The following is a 16,803-nucleotide window of genomic DNA, read 5'->3' as shown; positions in this document are numbered from 1 at the left end:
TTCAAAGAGGCCAGTTCCAGCTCAACAAGAAGAATTAGGACCAGAGTCATAGATTCTTGCTGGTCAGCGTGGCCTGACCTAGGAGGCACTGTACTCCCCCAGCTACCCGGGGTTGGAGAGAGTCCAGATAACGCCTGAGAGAAGGGTTGGTTGTAAAGGAGATTTAAACATCAGGTGGAAGGTTGGCTTAATGACCCTTGCGGTTCTTTTCTGTGTTTCTGTCGTTCTGTAATCAGCTTTAGAAGTCTGACTTTTCTACGTTTGATGTTCACTGAGTTATCTGAATTATTTCTGTTTCAGGCACTTCCCATTACCTACCTTCTCATGATTGCTGAGACAGTCGTGTAAGGAAAGGCCGTCATTAACCTTCTGGGAGCTTTGATACAAAATGCATGCTTCCTTGGAGCCTGGCCTGCTCTTTTCAGTGTGTCTCTTGAGCTGAATTTCACCTCAGTGGGCTGTGGTTTGGATACAGGCGCCGCATTGCTGGCATCCACAGTCCTGGTGCATTCAAGGCACTCTGGGCTCAGGCAGGGCTTAACCCCGCCAGCCCTCTGTATCTTTAACTGTAGGATGCCAGGTGGTGGTTAATACTATATGTTTATTTTGTAGCTCACAGAGCTTTTTCACAGACAAGAGAAAGATGATAACGTTTTGTAGATGAGAAAATGGAGGCTCAGTGGTTAAGCCACTGACCTGGTTAGCCAACAAAATTAGAGCAGAATTCAGGAGTGTGATTCTCAGACCAGTGGGATTTTTCCAGTTTCACAGATTTGAAACTGCCTAGGCTATGGACATATTTGCTTTTTCTAGTTCAGGGTTTTGTTTGATTTTAATTAAGTTTAATTCATACCAGAGTAACACTTGTATATAGCTTAAAACTCAAATAGTACTAAAAATGCTACAAAAAATAGCGGTGGGCTGCCCAACTCCTCATTTACCCCCCAGAGTAACCTAGTAACCTGCACAACCCTCCACCCCCTTCCCTCCTAAGAAGGCCAAGCCTTCCATGTGCAGACTCTTTTAGTTTTTACTTCTTGGATTTAACTGCACATTTCTAAGTTATATGCTTATAACTTTTTGTTGACTCAACAATTTTAGACATCTGTTAACTTCTTGTCATAGTAGATAAAGATTTAGTTCTCTTACTTGCCTTTCTTGTTTCCGGCCTTCCAATATAGCACTATCATAATAACTTTCCTAATCAATGTCAGTGTTAACATTGTTGTAACTTTTTTTTTTTTTTGGCTGCGTTGGGTCTTTGTTGCTGTGCGTGGGGGCTACTCTTCGTTGTGGTGCGCTGGCTTCTTGTTGCGGAGGCTTCTCTTGTTGCGGAGCACAGGCTCTAGGCACATGGGCTCAGTAGTTGTGGCACACGGGCTTAGTTGCTCCGCAGCATGTGGAATCTTCCCGGACCAGCGCTCGAACCTGTTTCTCATGCCTTGGCAGGCGGATTCTTAACCCCTGCACCACCAGGGAGGCCCTCAAGGCTCTTCTTACCTCACATTTTCCCTGCAATCTCTTGCTTTCCCTTCTTCCAAAAATAAAATCGCTGTGCCAAGACACCAAGTTATGATTTCAGTGAATTTAAGTTCTACATCGAACAGGATGTGGTATAGCATCAGTTTATTTACATAGGACTTCTGACTGCTGCGCATATTTTATTAACTGTTTTAGTTATAATGTAGTTTTAAGTTTTTTCTTTAAAAAAAAGCCTTTTCATTTTGGTCTGCAGTTGCCTTTTGCTGATTGAGATGTGTTACATTCCTGTGAACATGGTTCATGACTGGTGTCTTCTTCCTTTCTAGTTATGAAAAACCTCCTCCTGGACTTATCAAGGTCAGTGTGAAGTTTGTACTTTCGGTTTTTCTCTGAGACAGATTTGACTCAGTGCTAGACTCAGTCACTTGTTATGAAAAACAGCTGCATAAGGTTTGAACCTCCTTTTATGATAGTTCTGTGTCTTCCCTGCAGATGGCAGTCGGTTCATGCACTTTGGGCTTTGTCACAGCCTGTGCCTTTGCAGAAATGTAATCAGCCTTGTGTCTGTCCTCTAAGAAACCACTGCAGGCCCCCCGAGTGTTCCTCAGCGCTCACTCCCATTCTTTCTGTCTCACTTGTGACTGCATCTCCTCAAAGCTCTCCTGCCCCATGTTCCTTCTGTGACCCCCCCGGTGCTGATTTCTTGAATGTCATCAGCTCAGAGAACACTGGACTCTGAGGAGACGTGAAGCTCATCCAGTCCAGCCCTACCTGTTGCAGGAGTCCCTCCTCCAGCACCCTGGCCACAGTGTCAGTGTCTTTCTGCAGGAGCGAGACTTAGAGGACTTAAGGCCAAAGTAACCTTTTCTGTTTGGTAACTTTCAACTTAAAAAAAAGATTTTTAGAAAACATTCTTCCATTATAAATTTAATATTTGTGGAAACTTGAAAAAATCATAAGGTAAAAAAACAGCACCTTAATTATATAGTGCAGTTATTTGGTAGTGAAAATACATTTCACAAATACGGCATGTGTGAGATTATAAAACATGACAGTGGCCTTCAAGGTCTAATAACCTATTTTACTCTAACACATTGTTCTTATTATTCCAGGAAACCTCACTTGTTTAACTCTATATTCTGCCTCATTCCACAAAGCTTTTAAGTTAGCAGAAAACCTTTTGTGATCTTAGAATCTAATTTTTGTGATCTAGAATCAGAATTTGGAGCTCACAGATCAATCCTATGTAAACACTATAACTCTTCTCTAAGAACAGCTACTTTGTTTTCATGGTATAGCTAGCTCTTCTAGTATAGTTACTTCCGTTTTTTCTGTCAGTTATGATTTGTCCTTCTTTGTAGCTCTTCAGAGGGTAACTTATGATGACATTGGGATCTCCAGCCCGTGAGAAAACGAGGCAGTGCTGTGTTCTCAAACAGGTGGGAGAGAGTTCCGGTGCTTTTTTGCCGCACAGCTTACACACTGTTTCCTTTTTCAGGAGGATGAGACTAAGCCAGAAGACTGTATACCAGATATCCCAGGCAATGAACATGCCAGGGAATTTCTGGCCCACGCACCAACCAAAGGACTTTGGATGCCACTGGGGAAAGAAGTCAAAGTCATGCAGTGTGAGTGTGGAAGGGTTTCAAGTAACACCCTCAATACATGCAAGTTATAGACCACTGTTTACAAACAAGTTCACTTCTTTTAATTCATTCTCCCCACAGCCCTCCTAAAGTCAGGGCATGATCTCTGTGCTATAGGTGAGGAAGCCGTCTTGCATATGTTATTAAGTGTTCTGGGGTAAGAGGCAGAGCAGTGCTTTGACTCCAGGGCTTCTGACTGTAAGGGCAGTGGTCTTCCACAGGGCCGTAGCTGCCTGCAGAGTATATGCCTCAGTAATATTCCTGTTAACAGAAAGGATATTCCATGTAGAAATACCATGGGGGACAAGGGATGCATTGGAGGGTGGTCCCTTGGGTCTTGCCTCAGTCAGTCATCCTCATCAGAGGTGTTGAGGTTTTATCCAGGTAACCTGAGAGGAGCTCTGGGCCACAGAGGGTGGGTCTGGAACAGGTAGAGCTCTGTGTGCACACCCTCCTCCGCACCAGAGCAGCAGCACCTTCATCCAGTGTAAGACGGCATTTGAAGAAGGAATACGGCTGCCTTTAAAGACATTTGTACAAAGATTCTTCACACACATAATTAAAATAGCAGTTTGCAGTCTCTTTGCCTCCATTCACACATCATCCTTTTTCCAATACCTAGGTTACAACAGTTAGCCTTATTCAGGGTGGCAGGGAATACATGAGGGCATGCTTTTTAGAAGTCAGGGATTTTGGGGTCCATCTTTGAGACTGGCAACCACAGTTATTGCTCATCATTGGGAGATAAAAAGTTGATTAGGAGCTCTAAGCGTGTGAGTGGGGCTTGCTGAGTTTCTCTGGAGGGTGATCTTTCTAGTCTGGTCAATTGGGAACTTGTGAGGTCAGTGCCTGTAGGTTTTTCTTCTTGGGGTGAGTTATATTTTCCTAGAGAAGAAGGCTCCTCCATGGAGGGTGAAGGCCAAGCTGCTAGTGTTGTGGGATCTGACTGGAGCAAGAAGGCTGGGAAATCTTGCCATTTACTTTTTATTTGTTCATGTAATCTTCTATATTTACTGTGGCACCTTGCCTTCACATGTATCTGATGTCATTTTGCCAGAGATGTATGCTTTACCTTTTTCAGACAATAAACTTCCTTTCACCAGGGCTAGTAAGAGTTGCCCTTGGACTTTTCATCAATCCTCCTTATTTCAGCTCCTCCTTTACCTTTACTTTCAGAGGTATCTGGTGCTCAGAGCTCAATTCCTAAGCTCTTTGGAGGTGCTGCAAATAGAAATTGAGCTGATTCTCCGTTCTCCCCTCTGGTGGCTTAGAATTCAATTTTCTGGTGTCTGCTCTTCATTTAGCATTTAGTATTTTTTAAAAATATTTATTTATTTATTTGGCTGTGCTGGCTCTTAGTTGTAGCACCCAGGATCTTCGTTGCCACATGCGGGATCTTCATTGCCTCATGAAGCCCCCAGCTTCTTTCTTTAAGCATAATATTTTTGAGGTTCATCTATGGCATAGCACATGCCAGTAATGCCAGTAGTTCATTATTATTATTTCCTCCTTCTGCTTGCCTTCGGTTTGGGTCGCTCTTTGTTTTCTGGATTTTTTAATTGAACCTGAGATTATTGATTTGAGAGCTTCATTTTCTAATATAGGCATTTAAAGCTCTACATTTCCCTCTAAGCACTGCTTTATCTGCATCTCATATGTTATGTTTAATTTTCATTCAAATCAAAATACTTGCTAATTTTCCTTGAAATTTCTTCTTTGACCCATGGATTGTTTAGAAATGTGTTGTTTAATTTCTACATATTTGTAGATTCCCAAAGTTTCCTACTATCATTGCTTTCTAATTTGTCTTCTTTGTGGTTGGAAAACATACTTTGTATGGTTTGAATCCTTATTTTATTTTTAAGTATTTATTTACTTATTTGGTTGTGCTGTGTTAGTTGTGGCAGGTGGGCTCCTTAGTTGTGGCTCACCAGCTCCTTTAGTTGTGGCACGTGGGCTCCTTAGTTGTGGCTTGCAGGCTCCTTAGTTGTGGCATGCATGTGGGATCTAGTTCCCTGACCAGGGATCGAACCCGGGCCCCCTGAATTGGGAGCGCAGAGTCTTAACCACTGCGCCACCAGGGAAGTTCCGGTTTGAATCCTTTTAAATTTATTAATTCTTGTTTTATAGCCTAGCCTATGCTCTATTCTGGATAATGTTCCATGTGGGATTCAAAAGAATGTGTATTCTGCTCTTTTGGGGTGGTCAGGTGTTCTATAGATATCTGTGAGATCTAGTTGGTTTATAGTATTGTTGAAGTCTTCTATTTCATTGTTGATATTCTCTCTAGTTATTTTATCCATTGTGGAATTTTGAAGTCTCTAATTATTATTGTTGCATTGTCTAGTTTTCCCTTCAGTTCTGTCCATTTTTGTTGCATCTATTTGGAACTTTGTTGTTAGGTGCATATACGTTTATAAGTGTTATATCCTCTTGATGGATTGACCCTTATATCATTATAAAATGTCAATATTTGTCTCTTGTAACAATTTTTGCCTTTGAGTCTGTTTTCTCTAATATTAGTATAGCCACTCCAGCTCTCTTTCAGTTAGATTTTTAAACTGAACTTTAGATTATTTATTTGAGATCTTTGTTCTTTTCTAATGTTGGTATTTAAAGCCATAAATTTCCTATAAACGCTGCTTTATTTGTATCTCTTTTCATCCTCTTACTTTCAATTTAATTTTGTCTTTGAATCTAAAGTTTGTCTGTTGTACTTGGAAAACATTTTTTTATCCATTCTGCCAATACCTGCCTTTTGATTTTCATTCAGATTAATGCTAATGTAATTTCAATAGAATACAGAAACTTTGTTCCTATACAGCTCCATTCTCTCCCCCTCCTTTGTGGTAATATTGTCATACAAATTACATTTTTATATATTATAAGCTCATCATCACTGTTTTATAATTATTTCTCTATTAGTTGTTTTAAAATGAGATAGAATAAAAGAATTACAAAAAATGTATTTATACTGTCTTTTATAATTATGTTTGTGTTACCTTTACTGGTACTGTGTATTTCATGTGGATTTGAGTAACTGCCTAGTATCCTTTCATCATATCAGCTTTGTTATTTTTTGTAGGGCAAGTCCATTAGCAATAAATTTTCAGATTTTGTTTATCTGAACTTTAAGTTCCCTTTTATTTCTGAAGGGTAATTTTGCTGCCTGCAGTATTCTTGCTTAATAGTCTTTCTTTCAGCACTTTGAATATGTTATTCTACTGCCTTCTGGTCTCCATGGTTTGTGATAAGAAGTCATCTGATAATCTCATTGAGGATTGCTTATATGTGATGAGTTGTTTTTCTTTCATTGCTTTTAAAATTTTCTTGTTATCTTTGGCTTTTTTAACAGTTTACCTATGATGGATCTCTTTGAACTCATTCTACTTGGAGTTCATTGAGCTTCATGGATTTGTAGATTAATGTTTTTCATCAAATTGGGGAAGTTTTTGGCCATTATTTTTTCAAACATTCTACACTCTCTACCACTCCTTTCTTTCTGAGATCTCTTTATGCATATGCTGTGAATTTTGATGGTATCCCACAGGTCTCTGAGACTCTGGCCAGTTTTCTTCATTCTTTTTTCTTTCTGTTCCTCAGACTGGATAATCTCAGTTGTTACCTATCTTCAGGTTTGCTTATTCTTTGTTCTGCCATCTTAAATCTGCTGTTAAGACCTTCCAGTTAATTTTTCAGTTTGATTATTGTGCTTTTCAACTCCAGACTTTCTTTTTTATTAATTTTTATAATTTGTATCCCTTTATTAATAATCTCCATCTGTTATGACATCACTTTCATACTTTTCTTTAATTCTTTAGATATAACTTCCTTTAGTTCTTTGAACTTATATATAATAGCTGATTTAAAGTCTTTGTCTAGTAAGTCCAGTATCTGGACTTGCTGTTGCTTTGTGTGTTTTGCAATTTTTTGGTGAAAACTGCCCATTTTAGATAATATAAGGTGGTCTGAAAATCAGATTCTCCCTTCTACCCAGGTTTTGTTATTGTTCCTTTTTGTATTTTTAGTGACTTTCCTGAACTAATTCTGTAAGTCTGTATTCCCTGTAGTGTATGGCCACTGAAGTCTCCTCTGTTAGCTTAGGGGTCAGCTAATAATACGACAGAGATTTTCTTAAATGCATTGATCTAAGAAGCCTTCTGCCCTTTGCCAAGAGGTTATATGTGTGTGTTAAGACAAACCTGAAATGCTCATGTGGTTTGGTTTACATGTCTGCCTTAGCCTTTAGTGCCTGCTTGCACAGAGCCTTAACAGTGAGTCAGAAGTGAAAAAAAAGGCCTTCTCAGGCCTTTACTATGCATGCACACAGCCTTACACATGTGTATAGTCTTCTAGATTCCCGGAATTATGTCAGAATTTTTTTTTTTTTTACGGTACGCGGACCTCTCACTGTCGTGGCCTCTCCCATTGCGGAGCACAGGCCCCGGACACGCAGGCTCAGCGGCCATGGCTCACAGGCCCAGCCGCTCCACGGCACGCGGGATCTTCCTGGACCGGGGCAGGAACCCGCGTCCCCTGCATCGGCAGGCGGACTCTCAACCACTGCGCCACCAGGGAAGCCCTATGTCAGAATTTTTGAGAGCCCTCTATGGACATCTCATTCCCCAGATCTTCCTTTTAAACTTTTGGCTGGGCTCTTGTTTACCCAGTGATATCACAGCCATAATAATCTGTGATGTTAAACAATTGCAAGTGACTATTTTTGACGAATATCCTGGGGTAGGGCTTTTTCTGTAGAGCAAACTACATGACTGGTCAGATAGCAACAATACCCTGCCAGCGTGGCTCTGTGCTCTGAAGTCAGGGCTTTTTGAGGTGCTCAAAATCCAGTCTTCCCTCTTCAGTGGGTGTGACACTGCTGCTTTTCACAGCTGTCATGGTTGCAGGGCTGCTTGTTTTTAAGACTGTTGTGGAAGTAGGGGTTGGGAGTGAGCCCAGTTAAAATGACAGAAATCCTGCTGTTCTTACCAAGACTCAGTAGGGTTTCTTTAATTAATACTCTTTAGATTGTGGCAAGCCTTTGGTTAATTTTGAAGGTTTCAGATAACTTGATTTGGAAAAATTTGCAACTATTTCCAATGCTTCTATGGAGGAACAGATTTATGGAGGTTGTTACTTGGCCCTTCTTGAGATACTTACTGGATTATTCCTTTTGAAAAGAATCCTCTTGTCATTTTCATTGAATCTCAGGAAGGAAATGAAAGGAGACGAATGTGTTTAGTCTGTCATCTTTACCCAGAAGTCTATGGCTTTTTTTTAAAGTTTGAAAACCACTGCTCTGTTTGATGAGGTGATTAGTTGCATTTCACTTAGTATTTTATAGTTATTTGCATTGACTTGGAAAATAAAAGTTTGGGTTGGGACCAAATCCAGTTTTACCAAGAAGTAAATGAAGCTTAAGTTTCAGGGCCCTTCACTTGTGTCTTTCAAAGACCTGCAGGGACCATAGTGATGTGTTGATTATGGTCATATGATTTTGTAAAATTTGCCAAGGCAAGATTTTTGTTTTTCCTAAAGAGCCCCCTCCATCCCCACCCCCACCAAATAATTTAAGCTCAGGCACCACAAAACTTGGACTCATTCCAAACAAGATATATATATATATATATACATATATATATATATACACACACACACATACATATGCATACTTTCATTGATTTTAGTGATTGTAGTATTATCTAGAACAGTGGTTCTCAAACTTTAATATGTCTACACATCACCAATAAGTCTTTTGAACTCCAAGTATATGTCAGTGTTTCTGGGATAGGCCTAATACTGTGCATTTCTACCAGTCTCCCATGTGTTGTTGATTTTGCTTGTTCATGGACCACATTTTGAATAGTAAGGATCACCTTTCCTTTAAAGGTAAGAGGGTTTTGAACACAAAGAAAGACATTGGTTTGAAGGAGTGTTATCCTCCTTTCCTGAACTTTAAATGTTAGGAGAGATAAAGACAGGGACAGCTCAGAGGCAGTCAACAGAGAACCCCCAAACTTCATTGTTTTTCAATGGTTTCCTGAGATCCATCTCTCAAAATTATGTTCCCATACAACCATTTTGTTTTTCACTTTCAGTACAGTATTCAATAAATTACATGAGAAATTCAACACTTTATTACAAAATAGGCTTTGTGTTAGATGATTTTGCCCAACTGTAGGCTAATGTAGGTGTTCTGAGTGCATTTAAGGTAGGCTAGGCTAAGCTATGATGTTCAGTAGTTTAGGTGTATTAAGTGCATTTTCAACTTATAGTATTTTCAACTTATGATGGGTTTATTGGGATGTAACCCCATCATAACTCAAGGAAGGTCTATAGTTTCCCTTTGTTTTTTAGGATCTTACATGGTTCATTCACTGATTGCATTTGCTTTTTTTTTTTTTTTTTTTTGTGGTACGCGGGCCTCTCACTGCCGTGGCCTCTCCCGCCGCGGAGCACAGGCCCCGGACGCGCAGGCCCAGCGGCCATGGCCCACGGGCCCAGCCGCTCCATGGCACGTGGGATCCTCCCAGACTGGGGCACGAACCCGCGCCCCCTGCATCAGCAGGCGGACTCCCAACCACTGCGCCACCAGGGAAGCCCTGCATTTGCTTTTAGAATTGGAGTTTAATGAAGAAAAACTTTAATATGATCTACTGATCCTTTGTCTTCATTAAAGGAAACTGTGTTATCTTACAGAAATATTTCCTCTTTTCTTTGTTTTCAGGTTGGCGCTGTAAACGATATGGTCACCGAACAGGCGACAAAGAATGCCCTTTTTTTATCACAGGCAACCAAAAGTTAGAACAGTTCAAAGTAGTAAGTAGAACCCCACCATATCAATTTACATTTATCAGAGATAGTGAATATCAGTTGATTAGGTACTAACAGTGAACTGCAAATTCACACAAAATACATTCCCAGAAGTCATTTGGCCAAAGTATCTGGTGTTAACTACATTTGTGTTAAATTACAGGCATACCTCAGAGATGTTGCAGGTTTGGTTCTAGCAATATCTAGAACCTCAATAAAGCAAATATCACAATATAGTAAATGACATGAATTTTTAAATTTCCCAACACATATAAAAGTCATGTTTACTCTATGCTGTATTCTGTTAAATATGCAATAGCATTCTGTCTAAAAAAACAAAGTACATAACTTAATTTAAAATACTTTCTTGCTAAAAAATGCTAACCATCATCTGAGCCTTCAGAGAGTTGTAGTACTAACAGCAAAGATCACTGATCACAGATTGCCCTAACAAATGTAATTATAATGAAAAGTTTGAAGTATTGTGAGAATTACCAAAATGTGACACAGTGACATGGTGTGAGCAAATACTGTTGGAAAAATGATGCTGATATACTTGCTCAACACAGAGTTGCCACAAACCTTCAATTTGTAAAACACGTAGTATCTGCCAAATGCAATAAAGTGAAGTGCAGTAAAATGAGGCATGCCTGTACATTTGTGTGACAGATTAGTTCTTAACAAAAAACTTCTTATTAAGGTGTCATTTGCTTATACCTTGGGAATAGTGATTCTTTTTCTGAAGCAGACATTGTTATTTATTCAATCACTTTTTTTTAACTTATTGTATAAAAAAATCATGTTTCATAACCAAAATGAGGGTTTTAGTTTTCCAGGCTTTACCTGAAGATTATGTCTTTCAACTATAAGCTAGAAGTGTATATATAAATTGTATTTGCTCTTTACATGACAGTAAAATTATTATTTCCTTACCTTATTTTAACAGAGTCACTTCCAAGGGGTGTAAATTCTCCATTCAGTAACTGCTTCTGTCAAGTGAAATATGTAGCTGTCTGGATGTACTGAGGTTATCAACATATATCAAACTGGAGTCAACAGACATTCTCCAGGTTTTTTTTTGTTTTTTAATTTTATTTTTTGGCTGCGTTGGGTCTTCATTGCTGTGCACAGGCTTTCTCTGGTTGCGGTGAGCAGGGGGCTACTCTTCGTTGTGGTGTGCAGGCTTCTTATTGCAGTGGCTTCTCTTTGTTGGAGAGCACAGGCTCTAGGCACACGGGCTTCAGTAGTTGCAGCATGCAGCCTCAGTAGTTGTAGCTCGCGGGCTCTCGAGTGCGGGCTCTCGAGTGCAGGCTCAGTAATTGTGGTGTGTGGGCTTAGTTGCTCGGTGGCATGTGGGATCTTCCCAGACCGGGGATTGAACCCTTGTCTCTTGACGTTGGCAGGTGGATTCTTAACCACTGCGCCACCAGGGAAGCCCCATTCTCCAGTTTTTAAGACATTTTAAGATGTTGTGTTTTCATTTTAATAATCTGAAATAACTTATTTTGGATCAATCGTTCTACTTTTAGGTGGAATGACAATTTCTACAGATACTATAGAACATAGTTCAGTGATAAATCTCAAAAACTTTAAACATACTCATTTTGACTCAGAAATCCCACTTTAATTTACCTTAAGGATGTAAGAGAACATTAATGTATACACAACTGTTTATGTATGTATAAGGATAGCTTTCATTATTATTTATATGGTTAGAAAAATGGGAGCTAAAGAAAAATAGGAAACACCTTAATAGTCCAATATATCAACATAAATTACTGTAACAGAAATTAACCATTAGGAATTGTGTTTTAGAAGAATGTGTAATATCATGGGAAAATGTTTATGAAAACACAGGTGAAAAGTAATAGAGTTTTATATATAAATGGTATGTTTATAATTTTTCATAAATTATGAATAACAATCTAAAAAGAGAGACCAGGGACTTCCCTGGTGGTCCAGTGGTAAAGAATCTGCCTTCCAATGCAGGGGATGCGGGTTTGATCCCTGGTTGGGAAGCTAAGATCCCACATGCCGCAGGGCAACTAAGCCTGTGCACTGCAACTACTGAGCCCACGCACCTCAACTAGAGAGAGAAAAACCTGCACACCACCACTAGAGAGAAGCCCGTGCACCACAGCGAGAGATCCTGCATGCCGCAACTGAAAATCCCACATGCCTCAACGAAGATCTCATGTGCCGCAACTAAGAGCCAATGCAGGACTTCCCTGGTGGTGCAGTGGTTAAGAATCCGCCTGCCCATGCAGGGGACACGGGTTCAATCCCTGGTCCAGGAAGATCCCACATGCCACGGAGCAGCTAAGCCTGTGCGCCGCAACTGCTGAGCCTGTGCTCTAGAGCCCGTGAGCCACAACTACTGAAGCCCGAGTGCCTAGAATCCATGCAGCGCAGTGAAGAGTAGCCCCCGCTTGCCGCAACTAGAGGAAGCAGCAACGAAGACCCGATGCAGCCAAAAATAAATTAAAAAAAAAAAAAGACCCAATGCGGCCAATAAATAAAAAGAGAGACCAGGGAATTCCCTGGTGGCCCAGTGGTTAGGACTTGGCGCTTTCATTTCCATGAGTGCAGGTTCAATCCCTGGTCAGGGAACTGAGATTCCACAAGCTGCGTGGTGCAGCCAAAAAAAAAAAGAAAGAGAGAGACCGAATGTTAATATTACTGTTATCCCTGGGTAGTGAAGTAGTAGATTTTTTTAAAAAAACTTAATTTTCTGATAATACCTAAAATTTCTGTAATAAACATTTATTCTCTTTTAAAATGAGATAATTCACATACCATAACATTTCCCTTACATGTTCTTACTTTTAAGTAATTCAAATCATTTAAAATTATCTATACCTCCAGTATACTTCCAGACTTTGTTTGGGATACTTATATATTTTTGCATACCTATAAATGTTTCATTGTTATATATAATTTTATAATTGTTTTTCTTAATACTATTTCTTGGTCGTGTATCCACATAGAACAAAGAGAATTGCCTCAATATTTCTTCCTTGAATAGTTTTTCATGATTCTGCCATGGTTTAATTCTTTATAAAGGATATTTAAATTATATACTGTATTTTTCTCTCTCTTTTTTTATTAGTTTCTGCTTTATAACAAAGTGAATCAGTCATACATATACATCTGTTCCCATATCCCTGCCCTCTTGCGTCTCCCTCCCTCCCACTATTTTTCTCTTTTTAAAAAATATTTATTTATTTATTTTGGCTGCGCTGGGTCTTAGTTGCGGCACACGGGATCTTCATTGCAGCATGCGGGATCTTTAGTTGCGGCATGCAGACTCTTAGTTGTGGCATGCACGTGGGATCTAGTTCCCCGACCAGGGATTGAACCTGGGCCCCCTGAATTGGGAGTGTGGAGTCTTACCCACCAGACCACCAGAGAAGTCCCTCTTTTTTTGACCACTTTGCGTGGCTTGTGGGATCCTAGTTCCCTGATCAGGGATTGAACCCAGGCCCTCCACAATGAAAGCCTGGAGGCCTAACCACTGGGAAATTCCCTTCTGTATTTTTCTAATTGGAAAATTATTTTCACAGCTTCAGGAGTTTGCAGTTCTGGTGACCCTTAGGAAGGATTAGAATGTTTGAACAACCAAACTGGAAGAGAATAACTGGCTTTTAGTAACAGGGATTTAATGTTTAATTAACTAACAACTCATGAAGCCTAACCCAACCTTAACCTTTTCTCACCCTTAAGGCACATGAAGATCCCATGTATGACATCATACGAGAGAATAAAAGACATGAAAAGTATGTAAGGTGAGGTTGTCCTGATGATAACAGTATCCTCTTAAAGTCCGAAATTATATAAAGTTGGAAACAACCATTCCAATATTAGAGAAATGGTTTAATAAATATGGTATTTTAATTGTGAAATGTTAGGAGAGCAGGAGTAATCCCTCAAGAGGCCAGTATGTGGGGAATGAGCAGGCCAGCCTGTTCTACTTGGGTTAACTTAAAGCAGTGGGCTTTGGGACTTCCCTGGTGGCACAGTGGTTAAGATGCAGGGGACATGGGTTTGATCCCTGGTCCAGGAAGATCCCACATGCCGCAGAGCAACTAAGTCTGTGCACCACAACTACTGAAGCCCACGCGCCTAGATCCCCTGCTCCGCAACAAGAGAAGCCACCGCAGTGAGAAGCCCGTGCACCACAACGAAGAGTAGTCCCCTCTCTCTGCAACTAGAGAAAGCCTGCATGCAGCAACAAAGACCCCGTGCAGCCAAAAATTAATTAATTAATTAATTTAAAAAAGAACCGTTATTAAAATTTATTTTAAAAAAGCAGTGGGCTTTGCCCAGCCCACTCATGTCACTGATAGTTGATGTTGGCAACCCACATTGTGGTATCTAGTTCTGCTATATGATTGATTCTCTTTCATATGTTTACTTTATCTTGTCCAACGTCTTTAAGGATCTGAGCTATTGTTAAAAATTGTTCTTAGACGTGAATAAAGATAGGGTGAAAAAACGAGGTTTTTTTTCTTTTTTTTTCAAATTGGTGATATTGAATTATAATTGTTGAGGAGGTAGATTGCCTAGTATGAACTTGAGAATACAAAATGGCTTGTACACTGGTTACAGTCATGTAAAATAGGTGTGGATGTAGGCAAGAATGGGGAAAACATGCAAAAATAAAAATAAGTACTGTCTTTAATGAGGCAATGATTTGTGACATCACTACTGCTCTTATATTTTTATCTAAAAAAATTTTTTAAGTTATGTTGAATATGTTTCTTTGGTTAATCTTATGTGTTTAGGATACAACAGTTAAAACAGTTACTGGAGGATTCAACATCAGATGAAGATGGGAGCAGCTCCGGTTCCTCAGAATGTAAAGAGAAACACAAGAAAAAGAAGAAGAAAGAGAAGCATAAGAAAAAGAAGAAAGAAAAGAAAAAGAAGAAAAAACGAAAGCATAAGTCTTCCAAATCAAATGAGAATTCAGACTCAGAATGACAAGAGCTTGACTTGTTCAACATTCTCTTCTCAAAAATCAAACACTGTGGCCAAAGATCAGAGGAATGTGGAATCAGAGAGGAAAGGAGAGAGAGACACCAAGAGAGGAGGAGATTTAGTGTCACAGGTGTGAATTCTCACCTACCTTCCAGTAAAGATATGACCCCGAGGAGAGTGACTGTATCTTGCCAGGTGCTAGCTCTGGTTAGAGGCTGATTTCAGGCTGGAAAGCTTTTCTCATTGTTCTCCTCCCTGCTGATCACTGTGGGTCCTGATTCCTTAGAAATGCCTCTGGCAGGGTGGCCAGACTAAGGGAATCTCTGAGGAAGCTCTTCCAGGTGCTGCCACAGCTTCCACCCTCCATGGTGGGGCTACTTAATGCCCTTAAATTTCAGGCTTGACTTTCCTCTGTCGCTGAGGATAAAAGCTCATTACTTTATTTATTTTAAAAAATCATTTATTTTTGAATCATAATAATATATGGTCCAAATTTAAAAGGTATATAAGGGGAATTCCTTGGCTGTCCAGTGGTTAGGACTCGGCCCTTTCACTTCCGTGGCCCGGGTTCAATCCCTGGTCAGGGAACTGAGATCCTACAAGCTGCGAGGTATGGTCAAAAAATATATATAAAAGGTATATAAGGTTTAATCATGAAAAACTTTTCTTTTCTCTTCCCCAGTTACTGAGTTCCCTTTCCCAATGGCTATCCATTCTACCAGTTTCTTGTGAAGTCATACAGAAATGTTTTGTGTATCACAAGCAAATGTTTTTTCTCTTTTTTTAACACAAATACTAGCATACCACACACATTTGTCTGCATTGTTTTTTTCTTTTTTTTTTTGCGGTATGCGGGCCTCTCACTGTTGTGGCCTCTCCCGCTGCGGAGCACAGGCTCCGGACGCGCAGGCTCAGCGGCCATGGCTCACAAGCCTAGCCGCTCCGCAGCATGTGGGATCTTCCTGGACCGGGGCACAAACCCGTGTCCCCTGCATCGGCAGCGGGACTCTCAACCACTGCAGCACCAGGGAAGCCCTGTTTTTTTCATTTTTTAAGTCAACAGTGTAAAATATGTTGGTCTTTGCTGCACACAGAAGTCTTGAGTTCATAAATCCCTGTTATGCTTGGTTGAGTTTTTTAGGGGGAAAGGCTATCCCGTAATAACAATGAACAATCATGTCTTTATCTTCCTTAGCACTTACTGCCATTGTCCCATGATTATTATGATTCCCAGAATAACTGATTCAGAAAACTTATAAGGATATAGGAATTACTGTACTGGTCAGCTACCCACATCCCAAAATATATCCTCATCCTGTTGGCTAAGCACAGCCTACACGAGAACTTCTGGCTTTGACTGCTGCAGCTGAGGCAGCTCAGCAGGTTGGGATGGTGCCTGCAGCTAGGAGAGGGCGTCTGTTCTTGCTGAGCCAAAGTGGAGCCAGACTTTGCTCATGAGCAAGTGTCCTTCCCTCTCCACTAGAGTCTCTTGCTGTTTTCATCACTCAGGGTCCCAGGACCTCACTGTTCCCACTTCCTGTCTTTTTTTCCTAGGGATTGGATTCCCCCCTCTTTAAAGAATAACGGAGGTGGGCCAGGCTGACTCCTTCCCAATTCTCCTCAGTAACTGCTCCTAGTCTTGGCCTTGGAAAGTTTATCTCAATAACACAATTGGCTGGAATGGCCCAGGACTTGCTCTTCCTGAAAACCATAAGTCCAGTTAATTCACGCAGTGCCTTACACTTATCCTTGGCATTTCTAGCTTAGCATGTAGCAGAAAATTCTCCTTCCAGGAATTTTCTTTCTCCTGCTAGAGTCCCATTCATGATAAACATATTCTATTATAATATGGAAGAATAATATCAATGATTCTTGAGCTTAT

The 16,803-nt window shown here is 40.3% G+C and overlaps 1 protein-coding gene across 12 annotated transcripts in view; it reads left to right on the top strand.

The window, feature by feature from the left end:
- The window catches only part of RP9 (RP9 pre-mRNA splicing factor), a 175,234-nt gene that overhangs the window by 145,921 nt on the left and 12,510 nt on the right, over positions 1-16,803 (top strand). For 6 of the 12 annotated variants that reach the window (XR_013811061.1, XR_013811062.1, XR_013811063.1 and 3 more), the window contains exons 2-6: positions 1,809-1,839; positions 2,981-3,110; positions 9,856-9,947; positions 13,665-13,726; positions 14,726-15,051. Coding sequence is in view for 6 of the 12 variants with exons in the window: in XM_079710867.1 (XP_079566993.1) it covers positions 1,809-1,839; positions 2,981-3,110; positions 9,856-9,947; positions 13,665-13,726; positions 14,726-14,924 (514 nt within the window). In the remaining 6 variants the exon portion in view is untranslated. Of the gene's footprint in view, positions 1-1,808; positions 1,840-2,980; positions 3,111-9,855; positions 9,948-13,664; positions 13,727-14,001; positions 14,177-14,725; positions 15,961-16,803 lie in introns of those variants that run through there. The other 6 variants (XM_079710870.1, XM_079710869.1, XM_079710867.1 and 3 more) reach the window with 6 other exon arrangements.

The sequence above is a fragment of the Hyperoodon ampullatus genome, assembly GCF_949752795.1.
Source record: "Hyperoodon ampullatus genome assembly, chromosome: 9".
In the NCBI taxonomy this organism is placed as follows: Eukaryota; Metazoa; Chordata; class Mammalia; order Artiodactyla; family Ziphiidae; genus Hyperoodon; species Hyperoodon ampullatus.
The sequence above is the reverse complement of the archived record's forward strand: the minus strand, read 5'-3'. Positions and strand labels throughout refer to the sequence as shown.